Here is a 27,480-nt window from a genome sequence, read left to right on the forward strand (position 1 = left end):
CTTATTCAAAATGGGTGCACTCATATCTGCTGAGCAGTGTGTGTGTGTGTGTGTGAGATATACACACACACACACACACACACACACACACACACACACACATATATATATACAGTGGGGCAAAAAAGTATTTAGTCAGCCACCAATTGTGCAAGTTCTCCCACTTAAAAAGATGAGAGGCCTGTAATTGGCATCATAGGTAGACCTCAACTATGAGAGACAAAATGAGAAAAAAAATCCGGACAATCACATTGGCTGATTTGGAAAGAATTTATTTGCAAATTATGGTGGAAAATAAGTATTTGGTCACCTACAAACAAGCAAGATTTCTAGCTCTCACAGACCTGTACCTTCTTCTTTAAGAGGCTCCTCTGTCCTGCACTCATTACCTGTATCAATGGCACCTGTTTGAACTTGTTATCAGTATAAAAGACACCTGTCCACAACCTCAAACAGTCACACTCCAAACTCCACTATGGTGAAGACCAAAGAGCTGTCGAAGGACACCAGAAACAAAATTGCAGACCTGCACCAGGCTGGGAAGACTGAATCTGCAATAGGCAAGCAGCTTGGTGTGAACAAATCAACTGTGGGAGCAATAATTAGAAAATGGAAGACATACAAGACCACTGATAATCTCCCTCGATCTGGGGCTCCACACAAGATCCCACCCCGTGGGGTCAAAATGATCACAAGAACAGTAAGCAAAAATCCCAGGACCACACGGGGGGACCTAGTGAATGACCTGCAGAGAGCTGGGACCAACGTAACAAAGGCTACAATCAGTAACACACGGACGCCAGGGACTCAGATCCTGCAGTGCCAGACGTGTCCCCCTGCTTTAGCCAGTACATGTCCGGGCCCATCTGAAGTTTGCTAGAGAGCATTTGGATGATCCAGAAGAGGATTTGGAGAATGTCATATGGTCAGATGAAACCAAAATAGAACTGTTTGGTAGAAACACAACTCGTCGTGTTTGGAGGAGAGAGAATGCTGAGTTGCATCCAAAGAACACCATACCTACGGTGAAGCATGGGGGTGGCAACATCATGCTTTGGGGCTGTTTCTCCGCAAAGGGACCAGGACGACTGATCCATGTACAGGACAGAATGAATGGGGCCATGTATCATGAGATTTTGAGTGCAAACCTCCTTCCATCAGCAAGGGCATTGAGGAGGAAACGTGGCTGGGTCTTCCAACATGACAACGATCCCAAACATACCGCCCGGGCAACGAAGGAGTGGCTTCGTAAGAAGCATTTCAAGGTCCTGGAGTGGCCTAGACAGTCTCCAGATCTCAACCCCATAGAAAACCTTTGGAGGGAGTTGAAAGTCTGTGTTGCCCAGCGACAGCCCCAAAACATCACTGCTCTAGAGGAGATCTGCATGGAGGAATGGGCCAACATACCAGCAACAGTGTGTGCCAACCTTGTGAAGACTTACAGGAAGCGTTTGACCTCTGTCATTGCCAACAAAGGATATATAACAAAGTATTGAGATGAACTTTTGATATTGACCAAATACTTATTTTCCACCATAATTTGCAAAAAAATTCTTTCCAAATCAGCCAATGTGATTGTCTGGATTTTTTTTCTCATTTTGACTCTCATAGTTGAGGTCTACCTATGATGCCAATTACATGCCTCTCTCATCTTTTTAAGTGGGAGAACTTGCACAATCGGTGGCTGACTAAATACGTTTGTGCCCCACTGTGTGTGTATATATATATATATATATATATATATATATATATATATATATATTTATTTACACACATATATACACACACACACACACACACACATATATATATATATATATATATACATACATACATACATATACACATATACATACACATACATATATATATACACAAATACATACATATACACATACATAAATATACACACATATACACATACACAGTGAGGAACAGAAGTATTTGAACACCCTGCGATTTTGCAAGTTCTCCCACTTAGAAATCATGGAGGGGTCTGAAATTCAAATTGTAGGTGCATTCCCACTCTGAGAGACAGAATTAAAAAAAAAAAATTCAGGAAATCACATTGTATGATTTTTAAAGAATGTATTTGTCTTGCACTGCTGAACATAAGTATTTAAACACCTAAGAAACAACAAGAATTCTGGCTCTCAAAGACCTGTTACTGTGCCTTTAAAAAGTCCACCTCTACTCCACTCATTATTCTAACTTAGTAGCACCTGTCTGAGCTCTTTAAAGACACCTGTCCACCCCACAGTCAGTCAGACGGCAACTACTACCATGGGCAAGACCAAAGAGCTGTCAAAAGAAACCAGAGACAAAATTGTGGACCTCCACAAGGCTGAAAAGGGCTACGGGGCAATTGCCAAGCAGCTTGGTAAAAATAGATCAACTGTTGGAGCAATTGTTAGAAAAGGGAAGAGGCTAAAAGACGACTGTCAGTCTCCCTCGGACTGGGGCTCCATGCAAGATCTCACCTCTTGGGGTATCACTGATAAGAAAGGTGAGGAATCAGCCCAGAACTACAAGGGAGGAGCTGGTCAATGACAAGAAGAGAGCTGGGACCACAGTTTCAAAGGTCACGGTCGGTAGAACACTACGCCGTCATGGTTTCAAATCATGCAGTGCACGGAAGGTTCCCCAGCTCAAGTCATCACATGTCAAGGCCCGTCTGAAGTTTGCCAATGACCATCTGGATGATCCAGAGGCGGCATGGGAGAAAGTCATGTGGTCAGATGAGACCAAAGTAGAACTTTTCGGTCTAAAGTTCACTCGTCGTGTTTGGAGGAAAAAGAAGGATGAGTTGCATCCCAAGAACACCATCCCTACTGTGAAGCAAGGGGGTGGTAACATCATGCTTTGGGGGTGCTTTTCTGCGAAGGGGACAGGACTACTGCACTGTATTAACTAGTTGCCGACCGCAGATAGCCGAATGACGGCTACACTGCGGCCGGCCAGTTCTGAGTGGACGTCATATGACGTCCTCCCAGAACGCGCTCTCCTGTGCGCCCCAGGGGGCGCGCACCCGGCGATCTCCGTGATCGCTGTGTCCTACGGACACAGCTGATCACGTGATGTGGTAAAAGGCCAATCACAGCGGCCTTTTACCATGTGATCAGCGGTGTCCAATGACACGCTGATCAGAGGGAAATGCAAGTGCCGGTTCTCGGCTGCACTTTCCTCACGCTGTCAGATCATGAGGAAAGTACTGCCGAGAACCGGCAGTTGTCAGAGCGGGGATCGGCACCGATCATCAGGGCACTGATGATCAGTGCCCTGATGATCGGTGCCCAGCAGTGCCACCCGCAAGTTCCGCCCACCTGTGCCCAGCAGTGCGCCCACTAGCTCCGCCCACCTGTGCCCAGCAGATCACCCACCTGTGCCCAGCAGTGCACCCATCTGTGCCCAGCAGTACACCCACCTGTGCCACTCTGCAGTGCCACCTACCTGTGCCCAGAAGTGCCACCCACCTGTGCCCACCCACCTGTGCCCACCAGTGCCACCCACCTGTGCCCACCCACCAGTGCTGCCCACCAGTGCCGCCCACCAGTCAGTGCCCAGCAGTGATGCCAGTCAGTGCCCAGCAGTGATGCCAGTCAGTGCCGTCTATCAGCACCTATCATCAGTGTCACCTATCAGTGCTGCATATTAGTGCCGCCTATCCGTGCCACCTCATTAGTACTGCCTATCAGTGCCCTTTAGTGCTGCCTATCCGTGCCCATCAGTGCTGCCTCATCGCACATCAGCGAAGGAGAAAAAATACCTGTTTGAAAAATTTTATAATAGAAACAAAGAAACTTTTTTTTTTTCAAATTTTTTGCACTTTTTTTATTTATAGCGCAAAAAGTAAAGCGCCAAGTGGCGATTAAATTCCACCAAAAGAAAGCTCTATTTGTGAGAAAAAAAATGATCAAAATTTCATATGGGTACAATGTCGCATGACCGCACAATTGTCAAAGTGCGGCAGCGCTGAAAGCTGAAAATTGGCCTGGTAAATAAGGGGGTATAAGTGCCTGGTAGGCAAGTGGTTAAGGAGAGGATGAATGGGGCCATTTATTGTGAGATTTTGAACAACCTCCTTCCCTCAGTCAGAGCACTGAAGATGGGTCGTGGCTGGGTCTTCCAACATGACAACAACCCGAAGCACACAGCCAGGATAACCAAGGAGAGGCTCCGTAAGAAGCACATCAAGGTTCTGGAGTGGCCTAGCCAGTCTCCAGACCTAAATCCAATAGAACATCTTTGGAGGGAGCTGAAACTCCGTGTTGCTCAGCTACAGCCTCGAAACCTGACAGATCTAAAAGGAGATCTGTGTGGAGGAGTGGACCAAAATCCCTGTTGCAGTGTGTGCAAACCTGGTCAAGAACTACAGGAAACATTTGACCTCTGTAATTGCAAACAAAGGGTTCTGTACCAAATATTAACACTGATTTTCTCAGGTGTTCAAATACTTATGTGCAGCAGTGCAAGACAAAATATATTCTTTAAAAATCATACAATGTGATTTCCTGAATTTGTTTTTAAATTCTGTCTCTCAGAGTGGGAATGCACCTACAATGTGAATTTCAGACCCCTCCATGATTTCTAAGTGGGAGAACTTGCAAAATCGCAGGGTGTTCAAATACTTCTGTTCCTCACTGTATGTACACAGGTGAAACTCGAAAAATTAGAATATCATGCAAAAGTTCATTTATTTCAGTAATGCAACTTAAAAAGGTGAAATATATGAGATAGACTCATTATATGCAAAGCAAGATAGTTCAAGCTGTGATTTGTGAGAATTGTGATGATTATGGCGTACAGCTCATGAAAACCCCAAACCCACAATCTCAGAAAATGAGAATATTGTGAAAAGGTGCAATATTCTTGGCTCAAAGTGTCCCACTCTAATCAGCTAATTAAGCCATAACACCTGTAAAGGGTTCCTGAGCCTTTAAATGTTCTCTCAGTCTGGTTCAGTAGGAATGACAATCATGGGAAAGACTGCTGACCTGACAGTTGTGCAGAAAACCATCATTGACATCCTCCATAAGGAGGGAAAGCCTCAAAAGGTAATTGCAAAAGAATTTGGATGTTCCCAAAGTGCTGTATCAAAGCACATTAATAGAAAGTTATGTGGAAGGGAAAAGTGTGAAAGAAAAAGGTGCACAAGCAGCAGGGATGACAGCAGCCTGGAGAGGATTGCCAGGAAAAGGCCATTCAAAAGTGTTGGGGACTTTCACAAGGAGTGGACTGAGGCTGGAGTCAGTGCATCAAGAGCCAACACACAGACGGATCCAGAACATGGGCTTCAAATGTTGTATTCCTCTTTTCAAGCTGCTCCTGAATAACAAACAACGTCAGAAGCGTCTTACCTGGGCTAAAGAAAAACAGACCTGGTCTGTTGCTCAGTGGTCCAAAGTCCTCTTTTCTGATGAGAGCAACTTTTGCATCTCATTTGGAAACCAAGGACCCAGAGTATGGAGGAAGAATGGAGAGGCACACACTGCAAGATGTCCAGTGTGAAGTTTCCACAGTCTGTGTTGATTTGGGGAGCCATGTCATCTGCTGGTGTTGGTCCACTGTGCTTCGTTAAGTCCAGGAACAACGCAGCCATCTACCAGGAGATTTTGGAGCACTTCATGCTTCCTTCCGCAGACAAGCTTTATGGGGATGCGGACTTCATTTTCCAGCAGGACTTGGCACCTGCCCACACTGCCAAAAGCTCCAAAACCTGGTTCAATGACCGTGGGATTACTGTGCTTGATTGGCCAGCAAACTCGCCTGACTTGAACCCCATAGAGAATCTCTGGGGCATTGCCAAGAGAAAGATGAGAGACATGAGACCGAACAATGCAGAAGAGCTGAAGGCTGCTATTGAAGCATCCTGGTCTTCCATAACACCTCAGCAGTGCCACAGGCTGATAGCTTCCATGTCACGCCGCATTGAGGCAGTAATTGCTGAAAAAGGGGCCCAAACCAAGTACTGAGTACATATGCATGCTTATACTTTTCAGAGGTCCGATATTGTTCTATGTACAATCCTTGTTTTATTGATTGCATGTAATATTCTAATTTTCTGAGATTGTGGATTTGGGGGTTTTCATGAGCTGTAAGCCATAATCATCACAATTATGACAAATCACGGTTTGAACTATCTTGCTTTGCATGCAATGAGTCTATCTCATATATTATATATTAGTTTCACCTTTTAAGTTGCATTACTGAAATAAATGAACTTTTGCACGATATTCTAATTTTTCAAGGTGTGTGTGTGTGTGTGTATACACATATATATATATATATATATATATATATATATACATACATACACACATATACATACATATATATACATATACATATATACACACACACACACAGTATTTTTCGCTCCGTTAGACGCACTTTTTTCCCCCAAAAAAGGGGGGAAAATGTCAGTGCGTCTTATGGAGCGAATATAAAGCGGCCGGTCCGGTATTTCCGCCGCCACCATGTCAGAATACCGGGGCGGCCGCTCAGCTGTTCTCTGCGGTAGGAACTCACCTGTTCCTCGGTCTAGTGCTGTAGTCTTCCCGTGCTGTAGTCTTCCCGCCCCGGCATCTGTGACAGCCGGGTGCCCACTGCGCATGCGCGAGAAGCACATGACAGGTCCCAAAAGACGCCAGGCCATTCACAAAGCGCAGCGCTTCTCGCGCATGCGCAGTAGGCACCCGGCTGTCAAAGTCGGGTGCCGACAGTATAGGAAGGAGAACTCCGCGGAAGTGGGAGCGGGTACCTATCAAATTCAGGTACCCGCTCCCCCTCCCTCCCTAAAGGTCCGCAGTCTCTGGTCATCTCCTGTACCGTGTCCGCAGACTCTGGTCATCTCCTGTACCGTGTCCGCAGTCTCTGGTCATCTCCTGTACTGTGTCTGCAGTCTCTGGTCATCACCTGTACCGTGTCTGCAGTCTCTGGTCATCACCTGTACCGTGTCCGCAGTCTCTGGTCATCTCCTGTACCGTGTCCGCAGTCTCTGGTCATCTCCTGTACCGTGTCCGCAGTCTCTGGTCATCTCCTGTACCGTGTCCGCAGTCTCTGGTCATCTCCTGTACCGTGTCCGCAGTCTCTGGTCATCACCTGTACCGTGTCCGCAGTCTCTGGTCATCACCTGTACCGTGTCCGCAGTCTCTGGTCATCTCCTGTACCGTGTCCGCAGTCTCTGGTCATCTCCTGTACCGTGTCCGCAGTCTCTGGTCATCTCCTGTACCGTGTCCGCAGTCTCTGGTCATCTCCTGTACCGTGTCCGCAGTCTCTGGTCATCTCCTGTACCGTGTCCGCAGTCTCTGGTCATCTCCTGTACCGTGTCCGCAGTCTCTGGTCATCTCCTGTACCGTGTCCGCAGTCTCTGGTCATCTCCTGTACCGTGTCCGCAGTCTCTGGTCATCTCCTGTACCGTGTCCGCAGTCTCTGGTCATCTCCTGCACCGTGTCCGCAGTCTCTGGTCATCTCCTGCACCGTGTCCGCAGTCTCTGGTCATCTCCTGTACTGTGTCTGCAGTGTCTGGTCATTTCCTGTTCTATGTCTGCAGTCCATTGGTTCAGAATATTTTTTCTTGTTTTTCTCCTCTAAAACCTAGGCGCGTCTTATGGAGCGAAAAATACGGTATATATATATATATATATATATATATATATATATATATATATCTTGGAGGGCAAATTCTTCCACAAATCACCAATGAAGTCTTGACATTGGCACTTCAAAAACTGGCATTTTCTGTGTACATGAATGACAGATTCTCAGAACGCCGATTCTCAGAACATGTTCTCCGTTTCATAAACTACAAATGATCAGAGATGAACTGCGATCTTTATAATCTCAGCTCATCTCCATTTCATAAATGGACACCTATGTAATGCACATAAGACAGTATGAATCCAGACTTTAGTTAAGAAAGTGGACCAAGGGAATGTCAGCCTTACATCATAAGACATCTTCCAGTAGCCACCTGGACCGCCCCCATACCCCTTGAATATCAGACTTGTATTGTCTGTCTCACCACACATTTGCCTGCTGGTCACCTCTCTTCCTTAACCAATTTTGAGTTCTTGCCCAGTCAGTCACAGAATAAACATATCACACACTTTACATGACACACTTTTATGCCACATAATGCTTTCATTTTCACAGCGGATATAATTTTCTTGACACAATCAGAATAGCATTATGTCTTATTTGTACACTGACACCACTTTTGATCAGTCAACACGTGTTCCTCAACTGTGTAACCTGTCTTAGCAAGTCATGTCATGTCTAAGCTGCCTACACATTCTATTTAATGACAAGTGAACAAACTACATACAGAAAAGGAAATGTAGTCAATAAGCTCGGGATTTTCCACACACACGGTTGGAATGTAGTTTCATGTATAGCAAAAATGATTATAAAACTTTACTACCGTCTCAGTTTCAAAGGTATTTCTTTCTTGTCCACTGAAGGACAGAGGAATGTTTATCTATGGGCTATACTGCCACCAACAGGAGGACTGGACACTGGTAAATTAAAAAAGAAATGCAAGCCAGCACAGAATAACCCCAGAATGCCTCTGTTTTTTTTTATAGTGTCCTAGGAGTATGGACATCTTTTCTTCAGCTCTGCTTGAAAAATTTAACCTAACTGTTGCAAGCATTTTTTTTTCTCTTTAATCAATACTCTCTATAGTCACTGCTAGCTGGTCTCTTAGACTGCAGTTTTCCAGAGAGGCCTATACTCTTGCTTTTGGAGTGCTGTGAGCAGACCCCACTGGACATTTTGGTGCTATCCTGGAACTGACCTTTGGACAGAGGACTTCGCAGTTTCAGAGCTACTAGCTTTGTCTTTGTCTAGAACTTGCTCTGACTCTGAAGACTCACTCTGTGAGTAAGCTGATCAGGCTGTGCACCAGGAGATACCTCACTGTTTGGATTACAGGACGCTTGCTCTCTGCTGCCATCTACAAGCAGATATTATCCACTGGGTAGAAACTGCTACGCAAATGCACTTTTTTGACTGCCAGAATTGGAGAAGGATCTTCCTGCTGTTGAACCTTCTTTGCAAAGAGCCTTATCGAGGTCTCTACAACAGTCACACTTGACTCTGTGGCCACATTCATCTAATTCCTCACTAGAATTAACTGCAGAGGCCCCAAGTGCACTCCTGCTCCTTCCCCTGCACAATTTACTGTTAATCTGCCTGTAAAACAGACAGAGGAACAAGAATTTTGTTGTGAAAAACAGGAACTACCTACACAGCACATCCACAATGGAGGGGAAATTTGGTTTGCACTTGATTCGTGTTTAAAAAAGGACTACATACACAAAATTCTCTAAAAAAAAAAAAACAAAAAATTCCCATATATCACAGCTTATAACACTTATTTAGCCATGGATTCGCTTTGTAGAGAACCCTGGAAACATTTACAGTTGTGTACAAAATAATAGCAGTCCAATATCACTAACCAGGTCAATCACTATGTTTGGTATACATTATATTTCTACATGGCACATAATTTACTAGTAGGTGTTGTAGAGCGATAGAAAACCAACAGACATGTCATGTATGCTGGCGATTGTGTATTTGAATCATTAAATTGAAAGGGGCTACTAGGTTTGTTGGTTCGATTCCCAGCCACAGCACCTCCTGCCTGGAGTTTGCATGTTCTAACTGTGCCTTCGTGGGTTTCCTCCGGGTACTCCAGTTTCCTCCCACACTCCAAAGACATGCTGGTAGGTTAATTGGCTCCTGTCTAAATTGTCTCTAGTATGTGTATGTACTAATGTGAGTTAGGGACCTTTGTACGCCCCTTGAGGGTTAGGGACTGCTGTGAATGTACAATATACATATATAGCACTGTCAAATTACGCAGCGCTTTACAAGTATCTGAAATAAAAGGGGCACATTCAAAATAGCAGTGAGGAGTTCAATTAGTGAGGTCATTCAGTCTGTGAAAAAAAAAGTGCCAAACAGGTGGCCCTTATTTAAGGACGAAGGCAGCAAATGTTTCTGAAAATCTGAGTAAATTGGGTCATTCCAGACTTTTTTTTTTTTTTGAACAGCATACTTTAAGAAATTGATTGGAGAGGGGAAAACATAACAAAGGGCATAAATTGATAGGCTGCCCAGCTAAAATGATCTCAAATGCTTTAAAATGGCAACCAAAACCAGAAAGACATGGAAGAAAACAGTAAACTGCCATTTTGGCTATTCTTTGATCCATTTAAACTGCAAAGACCCAGCCAATGATCAGCTCCAGGGTGACTAAAGGTGTAAAGTTTCCGGTGAGTAACAATTAGGAGATGCCTATGTGAAGCTACCCATCAGCAAGAAGTCCCCACAAAGTCCCATTGTTGAAAAAACGACATGTGCTGAAGAGGTTCCAGTTTGCCAAACAACATCTTGACTGGCCTAGAAATTGTGCAACATATTGTGGACTGATGAAAGCAAGATTGTTCTTTTTGGGTCTAAGGGCCGCAGCCAATTAGATGACCCCCCCCAACACTGAATTCAAGCCACAGTACACTGTGAAGAGAGTGAAGCATGGAAGCGCAAGCATCAGTATATGGGGAGTTTTCTCATACTTTGGTGTTGGGCCTATTTATTGCATATCAGGGATCATGAATCAGTTTGAATACATCAGAATACTTGAAGAGGTCATGTTCCGTTCCCTTATGCCAACGCGGAAATGCCCTTGACATGGGTGCTTCAACAAGACAACGACCCCAAACACACCAGAAAGCAAGCAGCATCTTGGTCCCAGATCAACAAGATTACCAATAGAAAACTTGTGGGGTGACATCAAAAATGCTGTTTCTGAGGTAAAAACAACAAGTGCAGAGCAACTGTGGAATGTAGTGCAATCGTCCTAGGCTGAAATATCTGTTCACAGGTGCAAGAAGTTTGTTAAGTTCACGCAACAGAGACATGAAAAACAGTTCTCAGTGCTTATACAACTAAATGAGTTCAGGGATTCACAGGAAATCTAAATTTTCAAGCATTTTTCAGTTTATATAGTAAACGTTTAGGTTTGTAAAGAAAAATGCAGACACTGATAATTTTTTGAACAGCCGAATATTCCTTTTTTCCCCACTTTCTGTAAAGTAGTAACAAATTTGAAACATTTTTCTTCATTCTTTCTGTGATTTGGAATGCATTTGCATATATGGAAATAAAAGTCATTATAAGGATTTGAGCTTTACTCACTTTTTTAAACATACTGCTATTATTTTGAATACAATTGTACATAGTTTTCCAAGTGAACAAGACATGGCCTTTACAGGAACATAGCTTTGTCTACAATTCCTGATGTGCTTCTTCAGCCCTTTGTGCATATACAGTTATATGTCAGAAAGGTAAATCAAGCAATCTACAAAATTATGTTACTTTCAAAATCCTTGCCATGGCTTTCACATTTCCTACTCTCAGAATTCCTGCAGAGATTTCCAAAATCCCTGCCATGGCTCTCAAAAGGTACTTGCAGAATTCCTGCCAAGACTTCCAATGGTACTTGAAGAATCCCTGGCAGGACTTCCAGAGTTCCTTGAAAAAACACTGGGCTTGTTCTCTGACTGAAAGGATATTTCGGCTCCAGCATTTGAAGTGGGATTTGAGGGCCCTGCTCCTTGGAGCTTACAATCTTAAAAGATAACTTTAGTTGCAGTTAAGTTGTCCTTTACAAACTCTGCCTGGAGCTGCCCCTTGGTTTATGCTTATTGGACCTAAGTTACATCTAGGTTGGCCAAGGCTTTGCAACAATTGCCGGCTCCCTTTGTTTTACGGTTAGGCATCTATGACTCCCTCCATATTTTCAAACATGCTAAAAACTGCTGCTGTTTATGCATCCTACTATGCCAAGTAAAGAAATTCTCTACCCCACCCTCCGACAATGATTGTGTTCAGCTATTAGATCTGCACTCCCCCTATACCAACTTACATACATGAGCAGAGGCTGCCTAGCCAAATAAGATAAAATCTGGTCTGCTTGGTTGGTTTGATTGGTCCCCTTACCCTAACCTATAATTTTTATGTGCCCTAAGGACCTTTCCATTGAGATGATATACACTAGCACTTTTTTACTATCTGACTTTTGTCACTGATTTGTACATTCTATGAGGCAAATTACGATACAAATTCTACAACCATGATTGTACAGCATCAATGTAGAGAACTTGATCTGTGGTATTATTTTCTGACAGCTACCGCTGCTTTGTATTTTTAAAAAACGTTAAATAAAGTTTCTTTACGGTCAAGAAAACAGCATCCATATGCGTTATGATATGTATTGACAGTCAATACAAAGTGCATTGCAATGAAAATGTGCAATAGCACGTTGACACGAATTTCTATGTGTTTTTATTCATTCCAATAGAAAAACACATCATCAGGGAAAAAAGTCATGGTGTGAACCAGAAATTAATGCATGTGGTGCTCATTAATTATGTATATCCATTAAAAAACCGTTAGCCATAAAATGGATGATTTAATAGAACATAGTCTAGAAAGAGCATGTAAAGACTATAATGGTGGATCTGCATAGGATTGTCATTGCCCATAGGATAGTAATTTCATGAACATGAAAATATGTCATAAATGACACACAGAACTACGTTTTCACTAGTGATGTAATTTGGAGCAGTGTAAAATGCTCCACATGTGCAAGACAAAAGTTCGTGACAACACCAACAGAGATCATTCTAAAACCAAGTATTACTTGCTTCTACCCAAAGAAAATGGAACCATCCTTTTTAAAATAAACAAGCACAAAAAATATAACCAAATAATTAAAAAAAGAAAGGCGGTATGATGATCACATGATGTTTAAAATAAGAAAAAATTAACTGGATACACTGGGCCACTGTTTTCAGCAGTTTGGCCAGAGTGGCAAATCAATAATTTTAAGTGTTATTTTCCATTTGAGTGTCACTTACACAGACCCAATACTTTAATTTTAGGGCAGGCTCATACCAAATGTAAGAGTTATCACTTAATCCTTTACAATGTGCTGCCAGTGTACTCTGCATCTTTTTTGCACGTGAAGTGGTGTCTTGTCTACTTGCACTGCAGTTTTTAGTTAATTCTCATAAATTTTCTTTTACCCAATGTAACATGCTGTGGTGTGGTGAAATGCTGCCTGCCTAATCTGTTTACAGCAAACACAAACAGCACATGAGTGTGAACTATGAAAATACATAACAAAGATTTCTGTTTGTCCAATACAACCCAACACATGTGGTCTGAACAAGTTCTAAGGGCCCATTTACATGATTGCTCAATGGTAATGCTTATTTTGGTGCTGTGGTGCCACTCATTCTGAGGCGTTCAAGAGGCACCTCTATAGCACATCAGCATTGCAGCACAGAGTGTAGCAAGGCAATAAATGTGCACTGCAGTGTTCCGCAGAAAATGCTCAATGCACAATTTTTGGTCCATTGTGGTGCGTTGGACAGTCCAGCCCACATACCACAGTTGACTAGGCTGGTATGAATAGGCCCCTAAAAGGAGAAATCCGGCAATATGAAAAAAATAAATCATACATACTGCCTGCTACAGCATCAGTCTGATGCTGCAGGCTGTCCCCCACCAGCTCTAATGGCAAGAACTGATCAATGGTCTGCTGTGAGCAGGAGCAGTGACTGTCAGTCACCGCTCTGTGCTCATCCCCTGCAGCTCTCAAAGGAACGATGGGCAGGAGTGACTGACCAGGCTCTCAGCAGTGTGCTGATGCATCTGAGTAGATTCTGACATTATTTCGTGGTCCCTCCAGAGTCTTGAGCAGCTCAGTGACATCAGCTGACAGCAGACTTTAGCCCCTTGTCGGTTGATGTTGGGTTACAGGAGAGCACTAGCAAGTGCACTCATGTGACCCACATGAGAAGTAAGAGCTTTGGCCTTTTTTCTAATAGTGAAAATGGAAGTTAATTAATTTTCAGGAGCCAGATATTACAAAAAGGTCCTGGTGTTTCACTTAGGACTGATATCTTCCTGCCCATAAGCAGCCTTACCAATAAATAGGAACAGCAATGCACACCTTTGTGTGTAGAACTAGAGTTAGTAAGAAACAACTGCTGCAGATTTCATTTAATATGCATGTTCTCTGAAAGAAGACTAAGACTGGAGCAAACAGAACCTGGAGCAGTTGTGCCTGGCAACCAATCACCTTCAATTTTCATTTTCAAAGCTTAAAGCAGACATGTCAAATATTCTTAGCTCTGTTCCAACAGTCCAATGCCTGAAAGGTCCTTTGCCGGCATCTTCTCCCCAGCTTCATCTGGATGCCAGTCTTCTACCATCTTCAACAGCAACTGCATGATGACATCACTCGCCTGCATGTGCAGGAGTGCAGTCATCGTGGCAAACGTGCACTCTACAAAAATGTAAACTGAGCTGCACATTCTACAGGAGATTGCGAACAAGTAGGTCAGTGCATTTTATTGCAGAAGAGACACTGCATATATCTGCTGCAATAAAGCGCCTGTTTACAATTTTCTTTTTCAAATACAGTTCCGCTTAGTAGAAATAAACACACCAAATTAATAGTTTCCAAAAATAGTTTGGCTTCGTTTACTCGTGTGCAAACAACAGGCATTTTAGCTGCATTTTTAAAGTCTCACAAATGCTTGTTAACGCTCTGTATCAATTATGTCCATTCCAGCTGGCAGTGTAGTTCATATGGCCTCATTCGTGGTGTTTCATATCAAATTTATCCAGCATGGTCCCCTCTTTCTTGAAATGGATAGCCCTTTTGTAGAAATTTCCCAAGGTGGCCGTCAAGATAGGAAACATGGTAACTGCTCCCTTTTTTAACCATTCGAGTACCCACCAGGGTATCCCCTGTGATTTTTGCTCTCATGAAAGAGCACATTAACTGGGACCAGTTGCAAACATTGCCACTTAATTGGCCCAATGCGACGTTACCAAAATAAAATACCTGGGCATACAGGTGACCAACAATGTCACAGGCTTTGCTACTTTGCAACTTGTAACAATGGCAAAAAGTTTAAAGTTAAGATTTGAGGCCTGGAAGCCTTTACCCCATCTGTCATTGGCAAAGTTAATTTAATTAGGCTGAAGTTACTGCCCGCTTTTCTGTATTTTATCAGAAATTCTCCCATCTGGCTTCCATTATCCTTATTTAAACAGTTGGAAGTACTGCTGTTCTTTTTGTGGAACAGGAATCCTGCCCAAGTTTAGCTAACCTAAGGCAACCTCTAGCCTCCTAAGGACTGGCACTTCTAAAATTTTTTCAATATCTTCTGGCAGGACAGTTCATCTCATTAAATAAGACCAATGTGTTGGTGGTGACTGAAGCAGAAGTCCTAGGCTTCTATGGGGCACTCCAACTACTACTCTGCAGATGCTGTCGAGCCACATATTCTATCACCCAAACTATGCTTTCCACTATCAAAGCATGGTGCAGAACCAGGGCAATTCCCCTGATACCACCAAATGGTCCCCGCACACTCCTTTTTGGAGCACTACAAATCTCCAGCACCTTCTCCATATTCCAGAGCCGATCATCTGGGCAACTTATTTTTGGATGGTAAATTTTCATTTTTAGATGTATTGAAATTTAAATAATCCTTGCCAAATGGATATTTATTCTACTACATTCTATTGCGCCGGTTTCACCTAGCCTTTTTTTGTATGGTGACAAGGAGTATGGAATATCTACTTCAAAGAATCCTTGCCCAAGGCTCATTCCTCTCTGTACAAAACGCTACAATAGCCTGCATCAAAGGGCCAAAATAAATAAACAGCACAGTGGGCTTCCCACTCTAGATAATGACATGGAGATGTCTGGGATGATCCATTCCTCCACTTGGTTTCAGCCAGGGACAAACGTGTATAATTTAATATTCACCACTACTAACTCATGCCAGTCAGGGTGGGAAGATTCTCGGCTACTCAGTCCAGTGACTGCTGGAGATGCTCCAGCCTGAACGTGGATTTTCTTCACACCTTCTGGACGTGTTCAATAATTCTTGCCTACTTGGTGCAGGTTTTACATTCCATTAATGCAATAACAGCTCCCTCTTAATCCTACTTGACCTCCCAACTCATACTTGCTCCCTCTGGACTTTGTCCTGTTGTTTATTATGGGACTTGTCTTCTGTTGTTCGGTACTAGGAGATTACTCCTCTAGCTTGTATTACTTTGAGTCATGCTTATTACTTGAATTTACTGACACATGGTATGCTTTACAGGATGCTTAGAATGTTTATTACATTGTCTTTAACCCTCTGGACCATTGAGGGTGGTTCGGGAGGGGGTGGAGCGCAGCTATATCTTAGTCTTATGTCTTGTGAACAGTATTGGTTTCTTCTGTTTTTTATTTTGCACAACTCAGAAAAATAGAATTAAAAAATAAAAAAACATCCAGCATGTAGGGTTTGACTAGCATAACTGCTTCCCAAACACCTCCATTCATGTAAATGTAAATACACCATAAATGTCTCACAAACACAACTATAGTGTTTACCATTTAGAAAGAGTTACTAGCTGAGATGGCAGTACAAGAATCCATAAGATAGAAAACCAATGCAGAGGTGTCTGGCAAATGTTATTTAATGTGACGCAAACACATCAAAAACACGTTATCACAATAGGATGTTCATGGTATCTAAATTCTCAAAGCAAATCTAAGGGCTCATTCACACTAGCTTTGCTCTTCAGTGAGCATTTGACAGGCAGTGAGGAGGTGCTGTATTGCCTCCTCACTACCTGCCTTAACCCTTTGAACCCCACACGTGGTTGTGGGGTGATTGCAGAGCAGCCCCATTTTACTTGAAATGACAGAGGGTAAAATGCCTGCTGCAGCAGGTGTACATCCTCAGCCGCTGCAGCTAAAGGGCTTAGTGGTTGGGGGCGGGAGAAGCATGGCTCAATCGCATTGTTCTAATGCCCCCTGATCGCTACTGTGAATGAATCCTAAATAAGCCCTTACTTTCAAAGCATGCTTTGAATGATAACTGTTACAGTTACTAGTGTGCTTATGTTAGCTCTGTGTTGAACCATCCCGCTACTCCCCGCCCAGCCACTGGCATCTTCGGGCGGCCAGCTTCTGGGTCTCGATCGCCGACCACGGTCATTGGCCTGGGCAGAAATGACGTCACTCCCACGCATGTGCGGGAGTTCAAATCAGATCCGGCATTGTTGAATTTGTACAGTGAGCTGTGCCTGCGTGGCTCACTTTACAGGGGTGGAACAGCAGGCAAGTAACTTTAATGCAAAATATACAAAGCATGACTCTGCTGAATTAAAATTCCTGCCGGTTCACCCTTTGTTTTTTACCTAAAAGTTCCACTTTAAAAGTATAACCAAAGGCAAAACGTTTTCTTTTTTTTCCATCCCTTAGGGAGATTAACCCCCTCTATTTGTCCTGTTTATCATTCTCATTGAAAGTAAAATAAAATCCCACATTTTGGGTTATCACCAGAAAAGTATGAGGAGAAATCTTCACTGTTTCTGGTGACCTGGGGCCCCCAAGGGATTCCTTTAATTAGTAGGGATTGCCTTTTACATCCTGTTTTGGCTTTGGGACAGGAAGTGAAATCTCCCCAATTGGACACAGATGGAGGAAAAAAAAAGTGACATGGGTTATAACCTCTTACTCTCTCAAAGAAAAAAAAAAAAAAAAAGAAGTTTTGCCTATAGTTGTTTGTACTTTAACCATTTGATGCCCAAGCCCATTCTGAAACTCCAAGTTAAAAATAAATATATATATATATATATATATATATATATCGTAGAATGGCATCAAACTACGGTGCATTACATTATTCATAGGGGGATGCTTTAAAAATCTTTAAAGGTTACCAGTTTAGAATTAAATAGGTTAAAGTGGTTCTAAAGGCAGAAGGATTCCTCTGCATTAGGCATCAGGCACACAGGGCATTTTTGAAGCTACTTCTAGGGGCAACAAGAATTTTTTTTTTTTTACTGCCTCTAAACTCCACTGCTTGTTATTCTATGTGTCCATGCAAACTTAGGATTTTAGCATCGTTTTGTGGCAGGAGAGTTTAGTAGCATGAAAAAAAGAAAAAAAAAATACTGCCAGTGCATCCTAATGCAGCAGCGTTTTGGCAGAGAAAAAACCTTGATGCACGTAAACGCTAGGCCCGTTTATTACTTTAGCGTTGATTTATTTTAATGGCCAGAATAAATAAACACTCCCGGGGTGTGGAAATTTTTTAAAAAACTACTTGTCCAGGAACTAAAAATCGGTGTCCCAATCTACTTGTCCTTCATGACAATCTACTTGTCCTGATAAAAATAAACACATTTTAACCAAAACCGTATTTAAATGCGAGGTGCTTTATGGCAACTTAAACGTTTAAGATTTTTAACATTGCGCTGTGTATCATCTCCTCCTCCCCTCCCTGCCTGTCTCCAGCACTGCAACAGGGGACTAGCAGGGAGGGGGGAGACCTTGCAATGTAATGAGCACCGACTAGCTGCTCATCGCCCAGGAAAGGGGCATGTCGGACTTATCCTTTATCCCTTTTGCTGCCAGAGCCATTTTAGCACACGTTTATAAAATCATTTAAGGCCTGCAGATTACACAAAACCCCCAAACATTATATATTTTCTGGAAGCAGAGGCCCTAGAGAATAAAATAGCAGTAGTTCTGATTTTATATGTCACACGATATCACAAAGGTCGAGGAAACGCAAAATGTCAGTAAAAATACACTTAAGTTAATTTTAGGGCACAAAAAGCAATAAATTATCCAATTTTTTTTGTAAAATATAAAAGCTGAGGTTGCACCCAGTAAAATAGACATCCAACATGTCAAACCTTAAATTTGCATGCGCTCGTTAAACAGCTCCGATGGGCAAGCGGAGCCTGGGACATATAGCGGGTGGGGGGAGGCGGCTGGCACTGTGGACTGTGTGGAAGCAATCGGGCAGCAAATGCTTCCACCTGACAGGTAGCTAAAGGCAAAAAGAAAAAAAAAAAAAAAAAAAAAAAAACTACTTGTCCAGGGCGTCGGGCAAAATTAATTGCACATCCCTGCGCCCAAATGCTTGATGTGAGTTAAAGCGTTGGCAGGTGGTTTTGCAGCCAAAATGCTGCTGCCAATAAGAGGTTTCTGGAGAAGTTAAAAAACCATCAGTGTGCAGAAGGCCTTCTGCAAGCAGCTTTCCCTGCCAGCCCCCCTTATACTTACCTCAGCCTGCTCTCGATCCAGCAATGTGCAAGAGAGCAGAGGCTCTCTCAGCTCTCTGCCTTCTCATTGGCTCAGACACAGCTGCGAGAACCATTTGCTCATGCTGCTGTCAATCACAGCCAGTGAGGAAGGAGCGGGGTGGTGGGACCAAGTCCCGCTCTGTGTATCTTATGGACACTCAGAGGTGACTCTGGAGTGAACCCGAACGATTGCCCCCATATCATGTGCCTTGAATTGTTGGGCACTCAGGAGGGGGGGGAGGGACTCAGAGCGGCAAGGGACCCTAGAAGAGGAGGTTCGGGGCTGTTCTGCAAAACCACTGCATAGAGCAGGTAAGTATGACATGTTTGTTATTTTTTAAAAATAAAATATTAACCTTTACAATCACTTTAAGGCAGTGGGCAGCAGTGGGGACCCCTTCTGCCCCCTGTAAAAGTGCAGCTGTAAAGCCACTTGAATCACTTTTACATTTAAGTACATCGCTGACTGAAAAAAAAAAATGACATCAGAATCATGCAATCAACAGCAAGTGTAAATGAGACCTTGCTGAACAAGCTGAATGGTTACTATGCAAAGCTGCTGCTGATTTAATCTGCTTCAGTTTATTAAATTCTCTCTAACTTACCTTTCTTATGTAAACTGCTAATCTTATCACCCCTAATGTAATAAAAATGGACAATGGCAGATCTTAGTACCTCCATTGACACATTAAAGTAGGAAAAGTCACCCAAAGACAAGAAGTGTATTATTTGTAAATTTACCAGAAAACAAATGAAGTCACCTGGCTAATAATTGTAAAGCTGCAATTTGTGTGTTTATGTTTAAACTTTAAGCTTGTCACACACATTTGGGGTAACCTGATCCAAGTAATGGTTCCCAAGAAAAGCTGTTGGGAATTGTTTGCCCCCTCTCTCATTCTTCACTCAGTAAAACATGGATGGTTGGGCATGGTTGTTACTTCAGTAGACAGCTGCTCAGCCCACTGATGCAAAATGTGAAAAAATAAATACTTTCACATTCAGTTAGCACCTTGTGAAGTTGCAAATTGGAAAAAAAAAAAAAAAAAAAGTACTATCCCTTGGGGAAGGCAATATTTCAAAAGACAGTAATAAATGGTAGCTTCACCAGCTTGGCTTCTGTAGGCATTTTTGATAACTGCTATTCTCAAAATGATCCGTAACAGCTAGATTAACCTTGAAAAATAGAAATGCAATATACTGTATTGTCTTTTATAACTTTATAAATTTTTGAGAGACTTTACACATTTTTGCCACTTCATTTCTACACTGTAGAATGCAGATAAGATAAAAACCACCTAACATCCTACCACACATTAAAAAAAACAAAAAACAGAATAGGCAAAAATTGTTAACCTCTTACAGTCACTTCTCTTCACAGACAATATTTTTGTACAATATTACATTATTATTATTACAATATATATTATTAAAACTGGGCATTAAATCAGAACATGGCTCAAAAGATGCCTGCATTCTGAGCATTTTCCTTGGCCGCACGTCAGTAACCAAAACCATTTGATAAGATTTGGGACAGCAGCATCTCTAGTTCTCTTATTTTGACCTCTGGATCCAGGAAAATTTAATATTCTGCTAGTTTACAGTGTTGCCTGCTCATTAGACTCGGCTATACTTAATGTAAAGTCAAGTTTTTTTTATTTCTACTGTATGATGTAGAGACATGAGAGACTGTATAGGCCTGTTTTTTCCTCATTTTTTTTGTACTGTATCATTTGTTCTTTTCTTGTAAGAAAACATAAAAAAAAAATATCTGGTTAGTATCATTCAGTGCATCGTCAGGCTGCAGCAGCTACCAGTCCCTCTAAAATTTACCAGGCTGCCAGCAGCAGGCCTGGAGACTGTGTCTGTGACTTCTGCCAGCACCTAAACACCAATGCCTTTTGTACTGGGGCTTCATGCCCAGTGTGCTTGGGGCCTAAATTCGGAACATGCTGTGGTCAAATAGGACCATAATAAGCAGTGCTTTTTTTAAATCAAAAAATAGGTGCACTTCTTGCTCTGCCCCCTACCCACCTCCGAGCATGGTCACTTGGTTCCACCCCCTACCCACCTCCCAGTTCCTCTTCTTTTAGCGAATACAGAGCCAAGTATCATTTTGTGATGCTAAATAATTTGTTTGGAATGTTAATAACAAGAAAAGCAAAGGACTATCAAAAGACTCTCCAGCAGCTAGCAACAATAGACCCCTCCCTCAACAGTAGATCTCTTCCAGCAACAATTGACCCCCATCAACAATAGACCCCCCCAGCAACAATAGACCACCACACAAAAATGTAGGTGCCGGAACTGCATTCCCCCTGAAAAAAGCCCTGATAATACGTACCCTCTAAAATAACTGTCTAAAGTGACCAAAGTATCTCTTAAAGCAGAACTTTCCATAATTATATAATCATTCCACATTAACCCCTTCATGACCAGGGTCAAAACAAACCTTAAACGCCTAAACCCAATTTTCCAACTTTGACATGTGTTAGTAAAACTGTACACATTATTGCAAGTACTTCATGTATCCAGGTGAATTACAACTTGCTTTTTTAAGGATGAATTGGATTTTAATTTGGTGGTAAATGGTAATGGATATCTCCTGATTTTTATTTGATATGAAAAGGAAAACTGGCTGAATTACTTTTACTGAATTGTAAAAAAATAGCTATTAAAACTTTAGCCTTATATTTTATGCCATTATCATGACATTGCTTCACAGTTTGCCAAAAAGGAGAAAATATCAGGGAGATAACAAAAGCACTATTGTAAGTAACTCTTTTGTGCATCCCTGGCAGCAGAGTTTGTCTTGTCACCTCCTCTGCTTTTCGTTTCTTGCTCCCTAATCTGTCCTTCCTTAGCACAGTCTGTGTCATTCCTGTTGCTTCCTACCCCTTCAACAGTAGTAAATCTTTAGGGCGTCAGCTGATTACCTTCTAGCGACTCACTTAATCGGCACAGTGCCAAAAATACAGGATGACAGAGGCTTTGTAGAGCAGGGTGAGACAGTGCCTTATTGTGTTTTAAATAGTATAGGCACTTACTTTTAAATGTCTTACACAGCTATACCTGCAGATGAGGCCAGCAAGAAGTAATCAGAAATTTTCTGACTAATGTTCCACATTAAAACAAAAAAACAAACAAAATAAAAGGATCAGAGTGATGCGCTAGTTCAGGGGTCTCCAAACATTTCAAACAGTTTACAGTTTACTGTCCTTCAGACTTTAAGGGGGCTGGATTGTGGCCAGTGGGGGTAGAAAATGTTCCTGACCCAGCAACAGTGAGAATAAACATTACCTTAAGGTTGGTGGTCATTAGGAGTAGTAATGCCCCATCATTGGCATTAGTGGCAAGAATAGTTCCCCACCATTGGTATCAGTGGAAGACATAGTGTCCCATTGGTGGTTTCAGTGAGAGGAATTCTGTCCCATCATTATTAGTGGGAGGAATAGTTCCCCATCATTGTCAGTGGCAGAAAATATGACCCACTATTGGTGGAGGAATAGTGCCCCAAGGGTTGAATAAAGGGCCACATCCGGCCCATAGTTTGGAGACCCTTGCACTAGCTGAACAGGAAATGTCTAAACTAACTCAAGGGAGTCTATTTAAAAAGAAAAAAAATATACATACATACATACATATACACACACATACATATATACACACACACTGCCAAATGTATTGAGTCACCCCTCCAAATCATTGGATTCAGGTGTTCCAATCACCTCCATGACCACAGGTGTATAAAATCAAGCACCTAGGCATGCAGACTGCTTCTACAAACATTTGTGCAAGAATGGGTCGCTCTCAGGAGCTTAGTGAAATCAAGCATGGTACCGTGATATTTTGCCATCTGTGCAATAATTTCCTTGCTACTAAATATTCCACAGTCATCTGTTAGTGCTATTATAACAAAGTGGAACCAACTGGGAACAACAGCAACTCAACCATGCAAAATGACAGAGTGGGATCAGCGCTGAAACGTTCAGTGCGTAGAAGTTGCCAACTGTCTACAGAGTCAATAGCTAAACACCTCCAAACTTCGTGTGGCCTTCAGATTAGCACAATAATAGTGCATACAGAGCTTCATGGAATGAGTTTTCATGACCGAGCAGCTGCCTTACATTACTAAGTGCAATGCAACCCATCGGATGCAGTAGTGTAAAGCATGCCGCCACTGAGTCTAGAGCAGTGGAGACGTGTTCTCTGGAGTTATGAATCATGCTTCTCTGTCCCACAATCCAATGGATGTGTCTGAGTTTGGCAGTAAAAAAATGGGACTTGCCTGACTGCATTGTGCCAAGTGTAAAGTTTGGTGGAGGGGGGATTATGGTGCGGGGTTGGTTTTCCGGGGTTGGGCTTGGCCCCTTAGTTCCAGTGAAGGGAACTCTTAAAGCATCAGCATATCAAGACATTTAAGACAATTTCATGCTCTCAACTTTGTGGGAACAGTTTGGGGATGGCTCCTTCCTGTTCCAACATGACTGCACACTAGTGCACAAAGCAAGGTCCATAAAGACATGGATGAGCGAGTTTGGGGTGGAGGAACTTGACTGGCCTGCACAGGGTCCTGGCATCAACCCGACAGAAAACCTTTGGGATGAATTAGAGTGGAGACTGATAGTCAGTCCTTCTTGTTTGACATCAGTGCCTGATGAGCTTCTAGAAGAATGGTCAAACATTCCCATAAACACACTCCTAGACCTTGTGGACAGCCTACTCAGAAGAGTTGAAGCTGTTATAGCTGGAAAGGGTGGGCCAATTCAATAATGAATCCTACTAAGACTGGGATGCCATTAAAGTTCACATGCACGTAAAGGCAGCCGTCCCAATACTTTTGGCAATATAGTATGTATGTTTGTATGTATGTATGTACAATGAGGAACAGAAGTATTTGAACACCCTGCGATTTTGCAAGTTTTCCCACTTAGAAATCATGGAGGGGTCTGAAATTCACATTGTAGGTGTATTCCCACTCAGAGAATTTGAAAAAAAAATTCAGGAAATCACATTGTATGATTTTTAGAGAATTTGTCTTGCACTGCTGAACATAAGTATTTGAACACCTAAGAAACAGCAAGAATTCTGGCTCTCAAAGACCTGTTACTGTGCCTTTAAAAAGTCCACCTCTACTCAACTCATTAATCTAACTTAGTAGCACCTGTCTGAGCTCTTTAAAGACACCTGTCCACCCCACAGTCAGTCAGAAGCCAACTACTAACATGGGCAAGACCAAAGAGCTGTCACAAGACACCAGAGACAAAATTGTGGACCTCCACAAGGCTGGAAAGGGCTACGGGGCAATTGCCAAGCAGCTTGGTGAAAATAGATCAACTGCTGGAGCAACTGTTAGAAAAGGGAAGAGGCTAAAGACGACTGTCAGTCTCCCTCGAACTGGGGCTCCATGCAAGATCTCACCTCGTGGGGTATCACTGATAAGAAAGGTGAGGAATCAGCCCAGAACTACAAGGGAGGAGCTGGTCAATGACATGAAGAGAGCTGGGACCACAGTTTCAAAGGTCACTGTCGGTAGAACACTACACCGTCATGGTTTCAAATCATGCATCGCACGGAATATTCCCCTGCTCAAGTCATCACATGTCCAGGCCCGTCTGAAATTTGCCAATGACCATCTGGATAATCCAGAGGAGGCATGAGAGAAAGTCATGTGGTCAGATGAGACCAAAGTAGAACTTTTTGGTCTAAACTTTACTCGTCGTGTTTGGAGGAAAAAGAAGGATGAGTTGCATCCCAAGAACACCATCCCTACTGTGAAGCATGGGGGTGGTAACATCATGCTTTGGGGGTGCTTTTCTGCGAAGGGGACAGGACGACTACACTGTATTAAGGAGAGGATGAATGGGGCCATTTATTGTGAGATTTTGAGCAACAACTTCCTTCCCTCAGTCAGAGCATTGAAGATGGGTCGTGGCTGGGTCTTCCAACATGACAACGACCCGAAGCACACAGCCAGGATAACCAAGGAGTGGCTCTGTAAGAAGCATATCAAGGTTCTGGAATGGCCTAGCCAGTCTCCACACCTAAATCCAATAGAACATCTTTGGAGGGAGCTGAAACTCCGTATTGCTCAGAGACAGCCCCGAAACCTGACAGATCTAGAGGAGATCTGTGAGGAGGAGTGGGCCAAAATCCCTGTTTCAGTGTGTGCAAACCTGGTCAAGAACTACAGGAAACGTTTGACCTCTGTAATTGCAAACAAAGGCTTCTGTAGCAAATATTAACACTGATTTTCTCAGGTGTTCAAATACTTATGTTTAGCAGTGCAAGACAAATAAATTCTTTAAAAAATCATGCAATGTGATTTCCTGAATTTATTTTTTAAATTCTGTCTCTCAGAGTGGGAATGCACCTACAATGTGAATTTCAGACCCCTCCATGATTTCTAAGTGGGAGAACTTACAAAATCGCAGGGTGTTCAAATACTTCTGTTCCTCACTGTATGTATGTATGTATGTATATATTTATGTATTTTGATTTGGGCAGCTTTCATTTAAGATTCACACATTTATTAGTGTTACTAAACCGAGGACCCTGCATTCATTATATCTGGTCTTCCACAGTACACAGAACATGGAAGTGCAATTATTTTGGTAAATATAAACTGCTAAATACCTTTTCTCATCAGCAGTTAGAGCAGTCTTGTTACTTCTATCAGTGTCCAGCCGAGCTGTAAGAGACATTTCATTCTGCTCTAGGAAGATGCAGGACTCCTGACCTCTGTCTGGACACTGCTGATTGGCCCTGAGCTGATCACATGCACTCTCCCAAGAAAGAAAAGAAAAAAAAACAAAAACAAAAAACCTTTCTAGCAAAGCACAGGGGGTACTGGAAGAAGGGGAGGATCAGAGTAGTCAGGATAAAACAGCTTTTTGCACAATACAGAAGATTAACCCTTTAGGTTCCATAGTGAGTATGGCTACTCTATAAGCTCTACTGTATATACAGACTGATTTTACTGTTGTGGGTTTACTAACACTTTAAATAAATGTATGACTCCAGGGTGAAGTCTTTCCCTGCAGTATTGCAGTTTTGAGAAAGGAATGAGATAACAAGACAATTCAATAATCAAAATAAAAAGGGCTGACCACAAAATAGGTTTGCTGGAATGTTATATCTGATGGTTATAGCACATCATTAAATTAATTATATCAGTAGCTTACAATCAACATAGTCTATAAAAGGCAGTAGAAGGTAAAAAAAACAGGGGGATTGACAGTGAAAGTTTAGGATTAAAAAGCCACAAAGTAGAAAAGACTGTTTATGAGTGAAAACATTCACTTCTATACAACAGTTTACCTCAAGAACAGGTCCAGCTCCCAGTATGGTCCTCTCAACTCCACTAGCATATCCTTTCTGACTCAGTGCAGTTAAACAGTGTATTAGGAAATTGGTACTTTGTGTCTTTCCAGAGCCACTCTCACCAGAAATGACTATGCACTGGTTGACTTTCTTCTTTAACATAGTATGGTAGGACACATCCGCAATAGCAAAAATATGAGGCTCCAGCTTTCCCAGCTGGTGATTGTCATACATCTTGACATATTTTGGATTATAGATGGGTAAGAATTTGAATGGGTTGATGGCTATAAGGATACTTCCTGCATATGTATAGATCTTGTGCTTTAAGAAACGGGTTTTAAGGTTTCCCAAGATCGCAGACTCCGTTAGTTTGGGCAAGTTACACAAGTCATTATAATCCTCTTGGGATCGAGGGAGAAAGCCCCGCTCCACAAGCCTCCTGGCTTTTTCCTCTTCTGAAACGAGGGGCAGATGGACATACTTAATGCTCCCGTCCTTGTTCTTCTCTTGTAAAAGGAAATAGTACCCTTCTGCCTGTGGGTGCCTGTCCAAAGCCTTACGTGGCCAGAGAAGCACTCTTTGGACTGGGGAATCATTGGGATCTAGTACCCACTCCTCTCCTCCTGACTCCTTCACCTCTGCCAGAACATAGGTTTTGGAAGTGTCAAGACCAAGAGCAGCAACTGCATTCTTGATTACATCAGAGGTCAATGAATCTTTTGTGGCCAGAACAGTGCAACAGTTTGAGTCCTCTTGCGAGAGCTGAGGATAAATGTATAGGTTGTAAGACGCCTTCTCATGTCCAGTGTCATTTTTTAAACTCATTCTGCGTCTGTCCTGAATCCAACATACCGTGCATCCAACAGCTGCATTCACCAACTGAAAAGCAAAAACAAATGTAACTAAGTGTCTGGCTCTTCACAAAACATATCAACACTTTTTTTTTTAACATAATGGGATACAATAATGCAT

At 42.5% G+C, this 27,480-nt stretch overlaps 1 protein-coding gene across 1 annotated transcript in view; it reads right to left on the reverse strand.

Moving 5' to 3' along the window:
• MYO9B (myosin IXB) overlaps positions 1 to 27,480 on the reverse strand; it is a 240,583-nt gene that overhangs the window by 155,847 nt on the left and 57,256 nt on the right. Inside the window, exon 2 of the mRNA XM_089667549.1 lies at positions 26,506 to 27,387. Coding sequence (XP_089523675.1) covers positions 26,506 to 27,333 — 828 coding nt within the window. The 5' untranslated portion in view covers positions 27,334 to 27,387. The remainder of the gene's footprint in view (positions 1 to 26,505; positions 27,388 to 27,480) is intronic.

This window comes from Staurois parvus, unplaced genomic scaffold, assembly GCF_062004578.1.
Source record: "Staurois parvus isolate SC_StPar_1 unplaced genomic scaffold, SC_StPar_1.0 ptg000053l, whole genome shotgun sequence".
NCBI classification, from domain to species: domain Eukaryota; kingdom Metazoa; phylum Chordata; class Amphibia; order Anura; family Ranidae; genus Staurois; species Staurois parvus.